This window comes from Leuciscus leuciscus (assembly GCF_965113295.1).
Source record: "Leuciscus leuciscus genome assembly, chromosome: 3".
Classification (NCBI taxonomy): domain Eukaryota; kingdom Metazoa; phylum Chordata; class Actinopteri; order Cypriniformes; family Leuciscidae; genus Leuciscus; species Leuciscus leuciscus.
Window position 1 is genome coordinate 59,028,940 of NC_138727.1, and position 18,797 is coordinate 59,047,736.

The following is an 18,797-nucleotide window of genomic DNA, read 5'->3' on the forward strand; positions in this document are numbered from 1 at the left end:
TAGTTTTTAGTCTTGTATTGGACGTGCAGAACTCTTTTCAACGTACGCTTTTGTGTCAAATACATTGAAAAGACGTCTTTTGGACATACTTTTGCTTAATGGGAAGAATTAGGATTAAAACTCAAAAGAAACCGAAACCAGTTACAAAACCTAAAAATATACAAATAATAACCTTATCTTAGTTTTGATTTTGATAAAAAAAAAATATGACATTCATATAATGAAACTAAGTATTGTGTTGTTTAGATCAGTATATAAGCAAAGCATGTGCTGTTTGTCAGAGTAAATGAGCTCTTTTATGATGTCGTGTAGAGCTGATGTGGTTAGAGAGACAGAAGGGGAAGGAAATATATATTTCAGTTGCTGACACACATTGTTCTCTCAGTACGGAAGAGAACGACAGTAACGTTTGTCACACAGAATCTGGTCTTTTATTTAAGCGAAACGCTTGTCAAATTTCATCATGTTGGACGTCCTGCTGCTCTTTTCCAGCATCTGTACAGGTGAGTTTGAGACTCTCAGCTCTTTTACACAGAGTTTGACATCTTCTCTTGTTTTTCCTCTGTTATCACATGATCATCAGACTCATATGGAGGATATTTGTAAGTTATTATTCTGGCCTGCTTATGTCTCTTGCTCACACATAACAGCTCTATATAATGATATTTGTGTTTTCAGCTGTTGTTGTTGGAGCTTCACAGACAATTACTGGATACAGAGGAGAGAGAGTTGAGATCAGATGCTCATATGAATCTGGATATGAATCAAATTCAAAGTATTTTTGTAAAGGGGAGTGTAACTATGGAATAAATAAAAACATCATGGTTAAATCAGGATCTCCAGCTAAAGACGAGAGATTCTCTCTGACTGACGACACGACGGTCAGAGTTTTCACCGTCACCATCACTGATCTGAGAACAGAGGATGAAGGCCAATACTGGTGTGGTGTGAGCAGGACTGGACCTGATGTCTTCTCAGAGATTTTGTTGCTGGTTAAACTGAGTAAGTGATTACATTTGTTAATAGCAGAAATGAACTGCATGGAAACAAGCTGAGAGTGAGAGATCAAATCATTAGTCTTGTACAACCCCAGATCCAGAAAAGTTTTTCATTTTGTAAAATGCAATACAATCAAGGATCTGTGATTTGTTCATTCTGTTTCAACTTTGATTAACTGGCAAAAGTAAAAAGGAAATATTTATGATATTGATGTCTATTCAGAGATTGTGTTGCTGGTTAAAGAGGGAGAGATCAAGTCATCAAGAATTGAGAAATGTGATTTTTGAATTGTTTGACAATTCTCTCATGATATTTGGTGATCATGACACATCTATGCTTGCAAAGTCTGAGAAGCTCCTTTTACACTCAATCACGATCCCTTCACCCACAGTATTATCAGTTCTCCTGTTTATTGTGGCAGAAATGTAGATGGATCAGCAGCTTCATATTATTATATAAAGGCTGAGGCTTTGTTCATTAAATGCAGTGTTCAGAGGAGTGTGCTAATATATAAATCTAATATCCAAATTCAGGTCGATCTTTTATTTCCACCTTCAGATAACAAGACCACTGAGGTTTCAACAATCAGCTCATTTTCAGTCACAAGAGAATCAGAAATGAATCCATCCAGCAGCGTCACAGATCATCAGATCTCCTCAACAGGTACTTCATCTCTTTCTTCTCAACATCTCTTCAGCCTTTAATATGCTTTATCTCTGGTTATTTCTTCACCGGACACAGGTACACATCTCTCCACATCTCACCATCCGTCTCTCTTCCCATCGCAACACTTTAAATGTCCCATATTGTCAAAACTGAAATATCCTGGCTTTTTTCATGATAACAGAGGTCTAGAAGCTGTGTAACTACCATATAAGTTTCACAACAGTCGATCCACAGACACATGCACACAGTCTGCATAAAGTAGCTCAGTACTCAGTCACGGCCTTCAGTGCCCCCCCGAACACTGCCCACCGTCATTGCACAGGCTTCCGAACAACATTAATACAAGAGACCAGTGGCTAATGTCTATTTATTCAGAAATACCACAGCAATGTTCGACCTAAACCGTCTGTTCTGCTCATTTCACGAATGACTGCTTCGTCACTCAGGCACTGTTCAATGCCGGTTTTTCAAAGAAGCTTCTCATCAAAGATGATGCAGTCCTTACATTGTTCGGTCCGACCTCAAATTCCCAGCCCGTAAATAAACTTCTAACACATTTTATGTTACATTATGGAGCAGCATAACCTGATATAGTTTGTAAACGGATATAAAACACTCACATGTTGCTAAATTGATGCTGATGTTGTCTTGTACAGTTTCTATGGATGCCACAAGCTTTGATAGAATATCTGCTGGAATAACGTTGTTTGTTTTCCTAAGTTACAGACTCCGGCCCTGTTGGTGTCTGTTGTTTTTACTGAGTTAAAGACGGTGAGATTGAGTTCACTCAGTCTCTGTGTCTTTTGTGTTTGCTAGAAACTAACGTTTAGTGTACTTGCATGGGTAACGTTATTTCAGGCGCTGTAACTGTCACATGTGAAGCTTTTATTAACACACTCCTGTATCTTCACATCATTCATCAGTTTGGAGAGTTAATCATGATGATCTTCCTCTTTCAGTTCCTCATGTTGCTGGTGGGAATGTGATTGTGATCACAGGGGCATCTGGAGGATTATTCATCATCATCATCTTCATCATAATATTATCATTTATTATGTAAATAAAAATCTTAATAAGGAGTACATAAATATATATATTGAACTAATTCATAAATATATTTGATTATTCATTGTATATGAAACAATTAAATAACTTGTTTGTGTTTTTGACAGTCAGAAGAAAAGAATAAACAGAAGATCTGCTATAAATGAGGTGAGATGATCAAAAATAAAAAATGGCTTTTTTGTATATATATTTTTTTTTATGGCTGGTCCAACTTGTGATCAAGTCAGTTTACATCATATGTTGTGAAATTATCATCAGACTGCTCAAACATCTCGTAACAAACTGACAAACTCTGATTGAGACATGGGGTCCTATTTTAACGATCTGAAACAACTCTTGCGCCCGACGCAAATCTAAAATGGGTTGGTCTGAAGTAGCTTCATTACTCATAGGTGTGGTTTGGGCGTAACGTGAAATAAACCAATCAGAGCGACATCTCACATTCCCTTTAAGAGCAGGCGCGCTTGTTCTATAGCGGATTGCTATTATAACGGCGGATTTGCCAGGCGCTCGCCAGGAGCGGTTCACAGCCGAGGAGACCGACGTTCTCGTCAGGGCCGTAAAACACAGAGAAGTGACATTGTATGGGGATGGAGAAACCCACCCAAATCAGCTTTGGTTAAACAGGCGTATAATAATTTGGGTAAATGTGTAAGCTAGATTTATGCCTATTTTTTCACATCTTCATGGACACAACAATAATTTCCCTCGTGTGTTAATATTGTTCCTTGTAATAATGTATGGTTTTCTAAAAATGAGAACTGCTGCGTCTGTGTGTAGATGAGATAAGCAAAGTGCATGCGCGTTGTGCACACGCTACATTGATTATGGCCAAGCATACGCCCTTTAAATAGCATATGAATAACATGCACAACGCGCCACTGACTTTAGACTAGGTTTTTCCTGGTTAGTGGCAGAATTGTTTTCTAAACCTGCAAAATAGCATCAGGGAACGTTTGCGCCGGAACAAGATAGGGCCCATGAACTCACAATGTTTAAAATCTGTTCTTTTTTTTTTGTGTGCTGTAAATTCCTTCTCTCTGTTTCCCTGTAGAACGATGATCCCAGTGCAAAGACATATGCATCTCTTGAGCTCAAGTCCAGATCATCTGACCTCTACGACACACTCACAGTAAGAGAAATATCAAAAACTACATGTGCAAAAGCGTTTGTGCATTAAAAATGTAGGTAATAATCAATGAGTCTTTCACACAGTCTGTCCATCCCAGACCTGCTGTTCACCAGTCCGGCTCTTCTGGATATGAGAATCTGACTCTTCAGTAGCTCTTCAAGTCTTCTCAAGAAGAAACTCTCATCACTCTTACTCAATAGATACTAAACAGTCCTTACATTCATTCTTTTCAATCTATACTATATGAGCAATCTCACCAACAGTAAAAAAATAAATTAAATGTCGTGTCAATTGACCCAGAAAGGTGTACTTCCATGATAAACTCCCTAGACAAAGAAAAAAATGTACCAAGTAAACTTGAAATTTTTTATGGATGATTTGATTGTAGAAAATCTGCAAAGGAAACAAGACAAAGAAGTAAAGAAGGAACGAAGACGGAGGAAGGGAAAATCCTCATAAGAAGAAAATAATCAGCAAAGAAAAAGAGATGATGCGAATAATTAGGCAACAAGAGAGATTAAATAAAACACTTAATAAGAGGAAAGCATCGTGAAGAAATTTGTTTAAAATATGAAATGGAGAAACGAACAGAGAGAGTTGATCTTCTTTTTACTGTTAGAGACGCAGCCCTGTCATTTTCTAAAGTGTTGATACATACATTTGCTGTAAAGAAACAGAGCTTGAAACTGCAAACGTACGTTATAGCTTTTAGTGCATATAGGTCAGAGTAAAGAGCAAAACATGGATAACCTTTGATTCGCTATGAGAATTGTTGAAAGTGTGAAAAACCGTTGAGCAAGAAGAGCTCAGCAAATGTGGTCAACGAGCTCGCATCTACAAGAGACCAGAAAAGAGGAGCTTGTATACACAGTTATAGGAACTCGGGGCAGCCTAAACTGGGGTGTGTTTCCCGAACAACGACGTAACTCGCTGCTTAACTATCATAGTACGATGCATCACTGAAGAAATCAACTAGTCACGACATATTGTCACAAATTGGTCGTTCAACCACGTTGGTTAAAGGGTTAGTTCACCCAAAAATGAAAATTCTGTCAGTAATTACTCACCCTCATGTTGTTCCAACCCCGTAAGACCTTCGTTCATCTTCGGAACACAAATTAAGATATTTTTTATTAAATCTGAGTGCTGGATCACTCCTCCATAGGCTTCTAAGACACTATAACTTGCTGGCCCAGACTAGTGACTACAGTGGCTCAATCTTAAGTTTATAAAGCGACGAGAATACTTTTTGTGCGCAAAAACAAACAAAAATAATGACTTTATTCCACTTTTCATTTCCTTCTCTCTGAGCCTCGAGTCTTTTCACGTAGTGTTTAAGCGTAGCGCGTCTGTGTTGTACGTCACCACGTAGGCTTACTATTGGGCGACGCCATGTGTGTGATTCATGGTGACGTGCAACACAGACGCGCTATGCTGTGCTACACAAAAGTATTCTCGTCGCTTTATAAACTTAAGATTGAGCCACTGTAGTGACTTGGACTATATTAACGATGTCTTTAATACATTTTCTGGGCCAGCAAGTTATAACGTCTTTAGAAGCCTATGGAGGAGTGAGATAGCTCTCAGATTTAATAAAAAATATCTTAATTTGTGTTCCGAAGATGAACGAAGGTCTTACAGGGTTTGAACAACATGAGGGTGAGTAATTACTGACAGAATTTTCATTTTTGGGTGAACTAACCCTTTAATGATGTCACGCAGGTGGTGGAGTAATAACTAATTTTAATGAATCTGTTGAGATCGAATTAATGTTCGATTTTTTTGCTATAAATTACGGATTTGGCGTCTGAGGACTATTTCTAATTTCTCTCAGTTATTTTGCTGTATTTCCAGATTCAATCATAGACTCGTTCTTGCGTGGTAGAGCACGTTTACACATGCGCACTCTTCAAAAACAACGCTTTAAATCTCTTGACAAACTAAAAGACGTAAATGGCATTTGTATTTGTTCTAAATAAAAGATACAGATTGCACTGAATGTCAGCTTGCTTATTTTGCTCAAGATATGGATTTATTGGCCCTCATTTATCATTCTTGCGTAGAAACGGGCGTATATGTTGGCGTAAGATTATGCTTACACTCCTCTCACCGCCTGATTTATGAAGCTGTGCGTACCTTTGAAATCCAGGTGTACGCAATACCTGCCCTTGATAAATGCCGCGGCTGAAAACGATCGTCATTAGAATAACACGCCCCTATATATTCAAGTCTCCGCTTCCCCCACGCCCTCATTTTACGCCATGGACACACGGAAGACGGCAAAGAAGAGAAACTTCTCCGACGTGGAGATCGAGACCATCATCAGGGAAGTGGAAATAAACTAAATTGTTTTATTTGGGAGTTTAAAGAGTTTTAAAATAGCTGTTTGGATGAGCAAATAACCAATCACAATGCATAATTTTACAGCACGTGTTTTGAAACAATTAGCATTTAATTTCGTATCACGTCACATGTATTGGGGTGTACAATAGTGATGATGATGTGATGTGGAGTACCATTCATTCACATTAATAATTGCATGACAATTTGTAATATTCTTCTTCTTATTATTATTATGATTTGTATTATTAATGACGCTTATTGTTATTTAGAAGAAGAATGTCGTTATTATTATTATTTGTATTATTATTATTATTATTTAAAAGAAGAAGAATGTCATTTTTATTATTTTGTCAGTCTGAATTATTTTTTGGTCATTGAAAGCCTTTCATTACTGAACCCAGTCCGTGCGCACCTGCCGGGCCTAACCCTGAAACGTCAGGTAAAGCGCACAGGCTCACAACTGAAGGAATACATATGCCTACAAATCAAATGCTTTGGTAAAGTCACACAAATTAACATTGAAGTCCATGTTGCACAAAAATAAACACTGAAGTTTATAATTACTATGTTGTTGTTTTTTTTTACAGTGGGTCATAATATATCATATCTTTTAGTTTGTCAGTGCGTTTTGTGGTGTTAGGAATTGTTTTTCTGCGCATTTCCGCACTAACTCAAAACATGCGTACATGTACACCACCTCCTGAGCTGGCGTAGGATTTGAGCGTGCCGTACGCCAACGTCCATATTGATCAATCTCAAAGTCACCGTGGTTTTGGGTGTACGCACTTTTGATAAATGAGGGCCATTGAGTCCACATGTCAGGCAAACTAGAAACTCTGCTTCTAACCACAGGTCAAGAGCTGTCGTTCAAACCACACAACTTTGCGATGCTGTTTGCGAATGTTCGTTAGAACTATGTTTTCGGGGAAAAAAACGACTCGTTGAACTATGCTGGTAACGACGGAACTTTTGGGAATGCTTTTGGGAAACGCAGCCCTAATCGGTTTGCTGTATGCTGTATTTCTGTTAGACCAATGCTGTATTTCTGTTAGGCCAATGCTGTATTTCTGTTAGGCCAATGCTGTATTTCTGTTAGACCAATGCTGTATTTCTGTTAGACCAATGCTGTATTTCTGTTAGACCAATGCTGTATTTCTGTTAGACCAATGCTGTATTTCTGTTAGGCCAATGCTGTATTTCTGTTAGACCAATGCTGTATTTCTGTTAGGCCAATGCTGTATTTCTGTTAGACCAATGCTGTATTTCTGTTAGGCCAATGCTGTATTTCTGTTAGACCAGTGCTGTATTTCTGTTAGACCAGTGCTGTATTTCTGTTAGACCAGTGCTGTATTTCTGTTAGACCAATGCTGTATTTCTGTTAGGCCAATGCTGTATTTCTGTTAGACCAGTGCTGTATTTCTGTTAGGCCAGTGCTGTATTTCTGTTAGACCAATGCTGTATTTCTGTTAGGCCAATGCTGTATTTCTGTTAGACCAATGCTGTATTTCTGTTAGACCAATGCTGTATTTCTGTTAGACCAGTGCTGTATTTCTGTTAGACCAATGCTGTATTTCTGTTAGGCCAATGCTGTATTTCTGTTAGACCAGTGCTGTATTTCTGTTAGGCCAATGCTGTATTTCTGTTAGGCCAATGCTGTATTTCTGTTAGGCCAATGCTGTATTTCTGTTAGGCCAATGCTGTATTTCTGTTAGACCAATGCTGTATTTCTGTTAGGCCAATGCTGTATTTCTGTTAGACCAATGCTGTATTTCTGTTAGACCAATGCTGTATTTCTGTTAGACCAATGCTGTATTTCTGTTAGACCAATGCTGTATTTCTGTTAGGCCAATGCTGTATTTCTGTTAGACCAATGCTGTATTTCTGTTAGACCAATGCTGTATTTCTGTTAGACCAATGCTGTATTTCTGTTAGACCAATGCTGTATTTCTGTTAGACCAATGCTGTATTTCTGTTAGACCAATGCTGTATTTCTGTTAGGCCAATGCTGTATTTCTGTTAGACCAATGCTGTATTTCTGTTAGGCCAATGCTGTATTTCTGTTAGACCAATGCTGTATTTCTGTTAGACCAATGCTGTATTTCTGTTAGACCAATGCTGTATTTCTGTTAGACCAATGCTGTATTTCTGTTAGGCCAATGCTGTATTTCTGTTAGACCAATGCTGTATTTCTGTTAGACCAGTGCTGTATTTCTGTTAGACCAGTGCTGTATTTCTGTTAGACCAGTGCTGTATTTCTGTTAGACCAATGCTGTATTTCTGTTAGACCAGTGCTGTATTTCTGTTAGACCAGTGCTGTATTTCTGTTAGACCAATGCTGTATTTCTGTTAGACCAATGCTGTATTTCTGTTAGACCAATGCTGTATTTCTGTTAGACCAGTGCTGTATTTCTGTTAGACCAGTGCTGTATTTCTGTTAGACCAATGCTGTATTTCTGTTAGACCAATGCTGTATTTCTGTTAGACCAGTGCTGTATTTCTGTTAGACCAATGCTGTATTTCTGTTATGCCAACGCTGTATTTCTGTTAGACCAATGCTGTATTTCTGTTATGCCAACGCTGTATTTCTGTTAGACCAATGCTGTATTTCTGTTAGGCCAATGCTGTATTTCTGTTAGACCAATGCTGTATTTCTGTTAGGCCAATGCTGTATTTCTGTTAGACCAATGCTGTATTTCTGTTAGACCAGTGCTGTATTTCTGTTAGACCAGTGCTGTATTTCTGTTAGACCAGTGCTGTATTTCTGTTAGACCAGTGCTGTATTTCTGTTAGACCAGTGCTGTATTTCTGTTAGACCAATGCTGTATTTCTGTTATGCCAACGCTGTATTTCTGTTAGACCAGTGCTGTATTTCTGTTAGACCAATGCTGTATTTCTGTTAGGCCAGTGCTGTATTTCTGTTAGACCAATGCTGTATTTCTGTTAGACCAGTGCTGTATTTCTGTTAGACCAATGCTGTATTTCTGTTAGGCCAGTGCTGTATTTCTGTTAGACCAATGCTGTATTTCTGTTAGGCCAATGCTGTATTTCTGTTAGACCAATGCTGTATTTCTGTTAGGCCAGTGCTGTATTTCTGTTAGACCAATGTTGTATTTCTGTTAGGCCAATGCTGTATTTCTGTTAGGCCAATGTTGTATTTCTGTTAGGCCAACGCTGTATTTCTGTTAGGCCAATGCTGTATTTCTGTTAGGCCAATGCTGTATTTCTGTTAGACCAGTGCTGTATTTCTGTTAGGCCAATGCTGTATTTCTGTTAGGCCAATGCTGTATTTCTGTTAGGCCAACGCTGTATTTCTGTTAGGCCAATGCTGTATTTCTGTTAGGCCAATGTTGTATTTCTGTTAGGCCAACGCTGTATTTCTGTTAGGCCAATGCTGTATTTCTGTTAGGCCAATGCTGTATTTCTGTTAGGCCAGTGCTGTATTTCTGTTAGACCAATGCTGTATTTCTGTTAGACCAATGCTGTATTTCTGTTAGACCAGTGCTGTATTTCTGTTAGGCCAACGCTGTATTTCTGTTAGGCCAACGCTGTATTTCTGTTAGGCCAATGCTGTATTTCTGTTAGGCCAACGCTGTATTTCTGTTAGGCCAACGCTGTATTTCTGTTAGGCCAATGCTGTATTTCTGTTAGGCCAACGCTGTATTTCTGTTAGGCCAACGCTGTATTTCTTTTAGGCCAACGCTGTATTTCTGTTAGACCAGTGCTGTATTTCTGTTAGACCAGTGCTGTATTTCTGTTAGACCAGTGCTGTATTTCTGTTAGACCAGTGCTGTATTTCTGTTAGACCAGTGCTGTATTTCTGTTAGACCAGTGCTGTATTTCTGTTAGACCAATGCTGTATTTCTGTTATGCCAACGCTGTATTTCTGTTAGACCAGTGCTGTATTTCTGTTAGGCCAATGCTGTATTTCTGTTAGACCAATGCTGTATTTCTGTTAGACCAATGCTGTATTTCTGTTAGGCCAATGCTGTATTTCTGTTAGGCCAGTGCTGTATTTCTGTTAGACCAGTGCTGTATTTCTGTTAGGCCAATGCTGTATTTCTGTTAGGCCAATGCTGTATTTCTGTTAGGCCAGTGCTGTATTTCTGTTAGACCAATGCTGTATTTCTGTTAGGCCAATGCTGTATTTCTGTTAGGCCAATGTTGTATTTCTGTTAGGCCAACGCTGTATTTCTGTTAGGCCAATGCTGTATTTCTGTTAGGCCAATGCTGTATTTCTGTTAGACCAGTGCTGTATTTCTGTTAGGCCAATGCTGTATTTCTGTTAGGCCAATGCTGTATTTCTGTTAGGCCAACGCTGTATTTCTGTTAGGCCAATGCTGTATTTCTGTTAGGCCAATGTTGTATTTCTGTTAGGCCAACGCTGTATTTCTGTTAGGCCAATGCTGTATTTCTGTTAGGCCAATGCTGTATTTCTGTTAGGCCAGTGCTGTATTTCTGTTAGACCAATGCTGTATTTCTGTTAGACCAATGCTGTATTTCTGTTAGACCAGTGCTGTATTTCTGTTAGGCCAACGCTGTATTTCTGTTAGGCCAACGCTGTATTTCTGTTAGGCCAGTGCTGTATTTCTGTTAGGCCAACGCTGTATTTCTGTTAGGCCAACGCTGTATTTCTGTTAGGCCAATGCTGTATTTCTGTTAGGCCAATGCTGTATTTCTGTTAGACCAATGCTGTATTTCTGTTAGACCAGTGCTGTATTTCTGTTATGCCAATGCTGTATTTCTGTTATGCTGATTTTTTTATTCTGTACTTCATTATTAAAACGAAACCATTGAATGCGGTGATTTGTAAACCTCTCTATAACAAGTCTCAGAGTAATTTGTCTTCATACCTATTCTCTGAATCTGGATAATAATCCCATAGAGCCTCAAGAGCACCCGAATCCAGACTGAGTTTGACACGGACTAACCAGCGGACAGCTATGGGGCGCCGTTTGTAAAGCGCATGGACTGCATGGAAACAAGCTGAGAGTGAGAGATCAAGTCATTAATCTTGTACAACCCCAGATCCAGAAAAGAGTGATCATTTTATAAAATGCAACACAAATGAAGAATCTGTGATTTGTTAATTCTGTTCCAACTTTATTTCACTGACAAAAGTACAAAGAAAAGATTTCCCATGTTTTGGTCACACTTTATATTAGGGTCCAATTGTCACTATAACTATGACTTGGTAGTGCGTTAAAGTGACTTTACTGGATTTCTTTGGCACAACAAGAAACAGAGTGATTAAAACAGAGATTGAATGAAAGATTGTATGTATTTTAAATTAACTTCAGTGTCAGTGTTTTAAGTTGATCTTTCCTGTGACCCTTCAGATAAAAACACCACTGAAGTTTCAACCATCAGCCCTTCTTCAAAAACACTGTCATCTTTCAGTCCAACAGAACTGAATCCACAATCAGGTCAGTTCCTCTGTCTGTCGCTCTTTATGACTCTTATTTCTTGAATATTGTGCTTCTAAATGTACTTGAAGTCATTTACAGATGATTCCTTTGAGATTAAATGTGTTAAAGTTGTTGAAGACTGAAGGTTCAGTCCTCAGATGTTTGCTACTGGTTATTAAAATGTACAAATTGCTTTGGATAAGAGTGTCTTTAGAATGAACATTAAAATATTTTCAGTTGAAAGTAATCAGTGTAAATCAATAAACGTTTGTTCATATTCACATGATGTGAATGGTTTGTGTGTGAATGTTGAGCTTTAGAGTTTATATGTGTTCATGTTCTCACTGCATGAGCGACACATTCACAGTCACTGGTGTTTCTCTCTGTCAGCGACTCATCAAACAGAAACTGAAACAACAAGAACAACAACAGGAAATATTACAGTTCAACTCTATCAGACAAACACTAGTAAGAACACAAACTACACTACCCATAATGCAACTCTCTGATCACATGATCAATCTTTGAAAGGAAATTGCTTTGAACATTTGTAGAGGCACGTACTCGTGTGGTTAACTTGCTTTGACATCAACCACAGACAGAAGCGTTTCCTTCTGAAGAGTTGAGGTTTACCATTGCAGTTTCATTTCAGTTACACATTTCAGTTACACAATATAATATTCTATTGTACTATAATACAAATTATTTATATAAATGATAAGAATGTTATCGTTCACTTAACAGTAATATCAGAATCAGCATTGTGTTTTATACAATATAATGTTACATCCCTTACATCTCTTATCTTTTGTGAGAGTTCTAGGGCTGACGACTCCTTGGTGGGCGGGATTGCTCTAATGAAGACCAGCTGCACCTGTGGCAAACTATTTAAAGAGCTCATGGATTTTGCCTAGTTCTCTCTCATTTGTGTTTTGTGACTTTGTTTGAAGAGTGGGTTCTTGAGTTTGTGTTCCCATATGATTTCCACAACTCTACCAACCTCATTTCCAACTATTTATTGATTTGATTTTGTGTTGATATTTACTATAATTATCTTGTGTTTGAACCCTAGACATTATTTGTTTAACTTTAAATAAACTTATAATTTCTTTATTTGAATTCATCTTGTCAGTTGTCCTCTTTATGTTATGACTTTGAGCCGGGTCGTAACATAAATTGGAGCCTCGTCCGGGATCAATAATGGTTTGGATTTGGGGTTTTATTTGTTGAGTGGAGTGTGGAAAAGGTTATTGGATTATTAGAAGTCTCTGGTTAGGTAGAGTGTTCCAGCTGGGTTGCTAGTCAATCCTTCCAACGGCACACTGTTTGTTTTGTTAGTTTGTTATTTTTGAAGGTATCCCGGGTGGAGATTTAATCTCTGTTGGGGGTACGCTATTCAGGGCCTGGTTTTTGCCAGGTGACATGAAGTTCAGCGTTTAAAGTGGCCCCGAGCCTGGTAAGCCTTTGAAGATTAGAGAGGATTTTTTTTTTTTTTTTTTATATATAGTGTACCGGAGTTGCTGTCTAAGATATCCATGTTCAATGGTGTGTTTTTTTTAGCATCATTGATTAGTGTTGGGAACTTGTGAAATTTTGTTATGTTTGAGAGAGCAGGAATTTTTTTTTCTCATCCCCACTTTCTTCAAGTTGGTAAGTAATTTTGCACCAGTAACCAAAGTTTTTGGTATGTCAATGTGTTAGGTAACATGCAGTTGTGATGTAGCATGCTAGATTGTTGAATGTGGTCGGCAATTTAGGCATGATTTTGGTGATTTATGAGGAGGTCTCTTTTTGTAGGTTACCTGTTGAGAGGTTTTTGGTAAACCTCAGGGCCGGCCCGAGGCATAAGCGAACTAAGCGGCTGCTTGGGGCCCCCTCGCCACCAGGGGGCCCCCAATCGAGTTTTTTTTTTTTTATTTTTTTTTTTTTTTACATATTAATTAACTTAAACAAGTGACATAAATGAATGAAAGGATTAATAATTCAAGACAAGAAAATTCTGATTTCATGATCAATATACCTGCCTACAACTGCTGTTGTGTCTGCCAGTGTTTGAGTCATGCGCATAACCTCGCGTGCATAGACAATTTGTGCGCAAAGTCACGATAATGTTAAGCCATGTCACAAAAATTTGATTTGATCAATGATTTATCCTTTAAATGTAATGATATTCAGAACAGAACAAGAATAAAAAAATCTATAAACTATAGAAATAACTATAAACAAGCCAAAACGAAATAATTTAGAGCGAAAGCGAAAGTACGCGGCGTTGCATGGGCTCACGTATCTCTCTCATTAGAATCAAAATGTTTCAACATTCGCGATGGATTTGGATGGTAAACTATTCTTTATCATAGGCTTTGTACTTCACTCACGATCCAATATCGACGGGAAAAAATCATCCTCTTCACACGCGCAAAAATGTGCTTGGAAAACATCACAGTGGAAGATTACAAAGCTGGAATATGTTGTGTGTGTGTGTGTGTGTTTGTGTGTGTGTGTATGTGTGTGTGTGTGTGTGTGTGAGTCGCGGGCGCGATCGAACAGTGGAAACATAAAAACATACTCCGTCATGTTCATACAAGACATCATTCAAACTGCAAAGTGTTGCAAAACGTTGGAGGATATTTTGCAAATAATTGTTTTAATATGTTTTGTGACAGTTTGTTTTCAGAAGTTTCCAAGAGTTAGTAAAAGAGTAAAGAAAAAGTTAAAACTTTTTTAAGTAGCTATTTTTTTATTAAGTATTTATTTTGTATTAATACATAACCTCATTGTATTGATTGATTGATTGAAAACTTTATTGAACAACAACAATCAACACGAAGTGTTGAAAAGGATAAAAACACAAAAAAGCCCAAAGGCTTGTTTCCATTGTGGTCCTTAAGATGGAAGATGAGTAACAGTACATGGACTAACAACATTGAGGACAATGAAGAAAGGGGGCATACAAAAAAATACAAATTAAATAAAACAGATAAAAACACAAATAAAAAGAACGAAACAAGGACTAAATTCCCAGATAGACAAGGTATTAATTTATAATGTAACATTATAGCGTGACATTGTGTCAATAATCGTCAAGCACAGGTGACTCTGCGTGGTGGGAGGGGGCCCCCAAATCAAATTCTGCTTAGGGCCCCCAAAAGGCTCGGGCCGGCACTGGTAAACCTATTTAGTGTTCGGGTAGGTGATTGACTTGTTGACTGGTGCAGATTAAATTACCTTTATAGTAGCTTTGTGGAAATGGAGTTGGTCAAAAGTTTAAATCCTTTTTTTTTGTGAAATATATTTGAAAGGATACTGTGGTGTTTTTGGGAACTCCTAAAGGCCAATTTATACTTCTGCGTCGAGTGTACGCCGTAGTGTACGTCGTAGGCTACGCACGTAGGCGACGCCGTCGTGAGCATTTATACTTCTGCGAATGTCTGTGTTGCTCTGCAGTTACACCGCCGAAGCGCTAGTTGGCGCGGGTGGGTTTTAATGTTCCACTGTGTTTACATTCCTCGCGGCTGTTTTGAGTTTCTACGAGCAATGGCGACTGAAGGAGTCATACAGATGGCTGTATTTCCGCACTTCTTCAAGCAATCTCTCGGTCACTTGGTCTATTTCCATGGCTCTTCACTGATCTTCGGAATTTAAAAATGGCGGGTGGGCGGTGCAGAGTGCAGAAGATCATTCCGGAAATGCGTAGGATGCTATCCAGCCGACCAATCACAGATCTTGCGGTCCGCGTCGCCGCGACGCGTAGTTACATTTTTGAGGAGGTGCGCGTCAGGGTACGGCGACGGGTACGACGTATGGTACACGTCAATGCATATGCTACGCCGTACCTTCTACGCGCACCCGACGCAGAAGTATAAATTGGCCTTAAAATGGCTACTGTTGTGAAGGTGTAGAGTTTAGCTATGGCTTCTAATGTGGAAGTTTTTTTGAAAGGGCCTTCTGAGGACGCACTTGAAAAGTGCACTAAAGAGCAGCTGTTGTTGGTTGCTGCTCATTATGGTAAAATGGTTCAAAATTAAAGTTAGGGTTCAAAATATCATGCTGTGCAAGAACAGTGCTGCTATAATTAATAAAGTAAACCTAAATTGGTAAATTAGGTTCCCAAGTAAATTGGGATCTATATGAGTTCAGAGATTCAGGTCAAATGATTGTGAAATAATGATTATGTTAAAACACAACCAACACCATCAGATCACCTTTTCTATTTGTTCATCTGGCTGTTATAACTCAGGTACAGCAGCCAAACAAAATCTAAAGTCAATGATTTAAGGTCAAGAGCCCAACTAAAGCAAACACCGATCACCATAATGGCAAATTACAAATACGGTTTTCTCCTTCAGTGATTCTGCTTGTTAACATCAGGTGTCTTCAATGTTGGCAATAAAAAAAAATAAAAAAATTGTTGTACATTTTACTCATCTTAAATGGTTAACTTTTAAGGAATTAATTTGATTAATTTTTACTCAATTCTAATTTGGTCAATTTAATTAATAATATTGCTTGTAATCGGTTGCCACAATTTTATTGATTAGATATAGCGTATTCATTTTACAGTGTGCAGGGGTTAATGGGTTCTTGCTACTAATCCTCAACAACTTGCCAAGAACAGTATAGATTTGATTAGATTTTGATTGAGAATTTAAAGGGGTGGTAAAATGCCCTTTGCACAAGTTAAAAAAAAATATATATAAAAAAAAAAAAAATTGATGTCCCCAGAGTGTGTATGTGAAGTTTTAGCTCAAAATACCCCACAGATATTTTCATATAGCATGTTAAAATTGCCACTTTTTGAGGGTGAGCAAAAACGCACCCTTTTTGTGTCTGTCCCTTTAAATGCAAATGAGCTGCTGCTCCCGGCATAGAGGGCGGAGGTTCAATTACCTCCCCACACAGACATGCACTGAAAATTTCAAAAACTTTTAGCCTTTTATGTTCAAACCGGAGTCAGACAATGATGGAGACACTCAAGAAGAAGTGACAACATGTAGACAACATTTCTTTTATGCAGCTTATGTGTAGTTATCTTCTAGTCATTGATTAGCATATTCTGTCTTGATAATCTATAAATCGTGTTCCGAGGGAGGGGTTTATGTAAATTTTAGAGTTGGTGATGTCACTAACCCTGGAGGAATGTCCTGTAGTCCCTGCCAGCCGTTTGTTGTAGTCCTTAAAAAGCAATTTCTTTAAAAGCAAATATCTCCCTTTGCTTTGAACTTTGAGCGTTGTAACTTTGCATATGTTGTTTATGCTCAAAACAGCAACATTACACACTAACTAAAGTTAGAAAAGTGAAATCATAATCAACCGTCCCTTTAAATGACATAATTGTGTTGTGAGATTAGTGGAGATGCTGTACATGTAATAGATTTACAACAAAAGCTTTTTTTCTAAAACACAATTACACACCTAAAAGAATGGAAAGGTCAGTGTGTCTTTCATACATGCACTTAGTCTGTCGTATCAGTCATTATGAAGTCTTCAGCAGGATAACGTTAGACCCGGGCTATTCAATTGGCGGCCCGCGGGCCAAATGCGGCCCGCCAATCATCTCCATCCGGCCCGACGGCACCAAACGGTCGGTGCGGCTAATTTAGTTTGATACTCGCTCCGATTGACCTGAGAAACGTATTACGTGCGAATATTTCAGCTGTTATTATATGTGTCCCGAATTTATATCGACTGAACCAGCGATACCAATCATTCGTGAATGAATCATTCTTTTGGTTCAATTCTTTCTAAACGCGCTTGCATAACTATGTGTTCACACCGCCGCCGGCGAGAGCGTTAAAGTGGCCGGTCAGTAACGGTCTAAAACTATTCGGATTCATTCGGACCAGGGGTGTGCGATATGACAATTTTTGATCATGGACGATTAAAATGTCTCCACGATCTGCTTTGGAAGAAATATCGTAGAATCGTGTATTATCTGTTCTGGCGCCTCTGTCCCAACCCATGGTCCCAACATACTGAACAACGCGACATATATTCACATAAAATGTTAAAGCAACGGAACTGGACACTGCAGTTCACAAAATTTGCATGTGATTTCATTTAACTTTTTAACTTTTTTTGATTTAACTTACATGTGAAGCTCACATGCACTAAAAGCCTGTCTACCAGCGCCTGGATACTGGACTAAGTTATCTTTCGAGTCATACTGTGCTTATACTGTTAAATACACACAAGGTTTACATAAACAAAGTCGGTTATGTCTAAAGTGAAAGCAAACTTGAGAAAATTGTGAGAAAATCTGCTTGTCAAATGCGTGTATAACAGACGCGGCGCGCGCAACTCTTAAAGAGACAGTAGTAATAAACACACTGCCGCTGGTCCTTAAAGGGATAGTTCACCCCCCCCAAAAAAAAGAATCTCATCATTTACGCACTCTAATGTTGTTCCAAACCTGTATTAATTTCCTTCTAATATTTTTCTAAAATTAATATTTTGAAGAATGTGGCTATCCAAACAGTAGCTGGTCCCCATTGACTTCCATAGGAGAAAAATATACAATGGAAGTCACTGGGGTACATCAACTCTGTTTGGATACCAACATTCTTCCAAATAACTTTTATTTTCAACAGAAGAAAGAAACTTATTCGAGTTTAAAACAACTTGCGAGAGTAAATTATGACAATTTGAATTTTTAGGAGAACTAAAACGATAATAAAACGACAAAATGCAAAGAGAAAATCACTCACTGCTCTTAACTGATAACTTTAATAGTAGCTTTAATAAGTATCAATGTATAATTTATACAGTGAAGTCTGTTTTGTTTTATTTTCATATTTGTTCATTTAATTACTTTCTTCAATGCTACTGTTAAATACACCTACTGTAGCTGAAAACATAAAGCACTGTTTATTTCATTTGTATATTAAGTTGTGTATGTGTAATGTGTATCTTTGATCTTAATATTTAATAACAAAGAAAATAATGACAAATATTTTTATCTTCGCCCCTGTCTGCCATTTTTTATATATTTTGTTACCTAAGGCTTTGTTTTTAAAATATGGACATTAGTTTGGCTGTAATGCTCAGTCACAAAATAGTAAAACCAACATAAAAAAGAATCGTGATAAAATCGTGAATCGTGATTTTCCTGAAAAAAATCGTGATATGATATTTTTGCCATATCGCCCACCCCTAATTCGGACCGAATTGAAATCCCCTTATAACCCTTA

At 38.1% G+C, this 18,797-nt stretch overlaps 3 protein-coding genes and 1 long non-coding RNA gene across 4 annotated transcripts in view; 3 read left to right on the forward strand and 1 right to left on the reverse strand.

The window, feature by feature from the left end:
- The window catches only part of LOC309493706 (polymeric immunoglobulin receptor-like), a 184,608-nt gene extending 180,131 nt beyond the window's left edge, over nt 1-4,477 (forward strand). Inside the window, exons 11-12 of the mRNA XM_082162912.1 lie at nt 3,785-3,862; nt 3,946-4,477. Coding sequence (XP_082019038.1) covers nt 3,785-3,862; nt 3,946-4,014 — 147 coding nt within the window. The 3' untranslated portion in view covers nt 4,015-4,477. The remainder of the gene's footprint in view (nt 1-3,784; nt 3,863-3,945) is intronic.
- LOC309493690 (polymeric immunoglobulin receptor-like) overlaps nt 1-18,797 on the forward strand; it is an 80,322-nt gene that overhangs the window by 12,946 nt on the left and 48,579 nt on the right. Inside the window, exons 2-4 of the mRNA XM_082162889.1 lie at nt 679-1,002; nt 1,558-1,662; nt 11,542-11,628. Coding sequence (XP_082019015.1) covers nt 679-1,002; nt 1,558-1,662; nt 11,542-11,628 — 516 coding nt within the window. The remainder of the gene's footprint in view (nt 1-678; nt 1,003-1,557; nt 1,663-11,541; nt 11,629-18,797) is intronic.
- LOC309493739 (uncharacterized protein) overlaps nt 323-18,797 on the forward strand; it is a 37,972-nt gene continuing 19,497 nt past the window's right edge. The window contains exon 1 of the mRNA XM_082162957.1: nt 323-503. The gene's annotated coding sequence lies outside the window, so the exon portion shown is untranslated. The remainder of the gene's footprint in view (nt 504-18,797) is intronic.
- On the reverse strand, nt 12,407-16,861 carry LOC309495771. Its single transcript, XR_014204820.1, has 2 exons — nt 14,782-16,861; nt 12,407-13,435 (listed from the first exon to the last, which is right to left on the reverse strand). It is a non-coding gene; the product is annotated as an uncharacterized lncRNA (long non-coding RNA).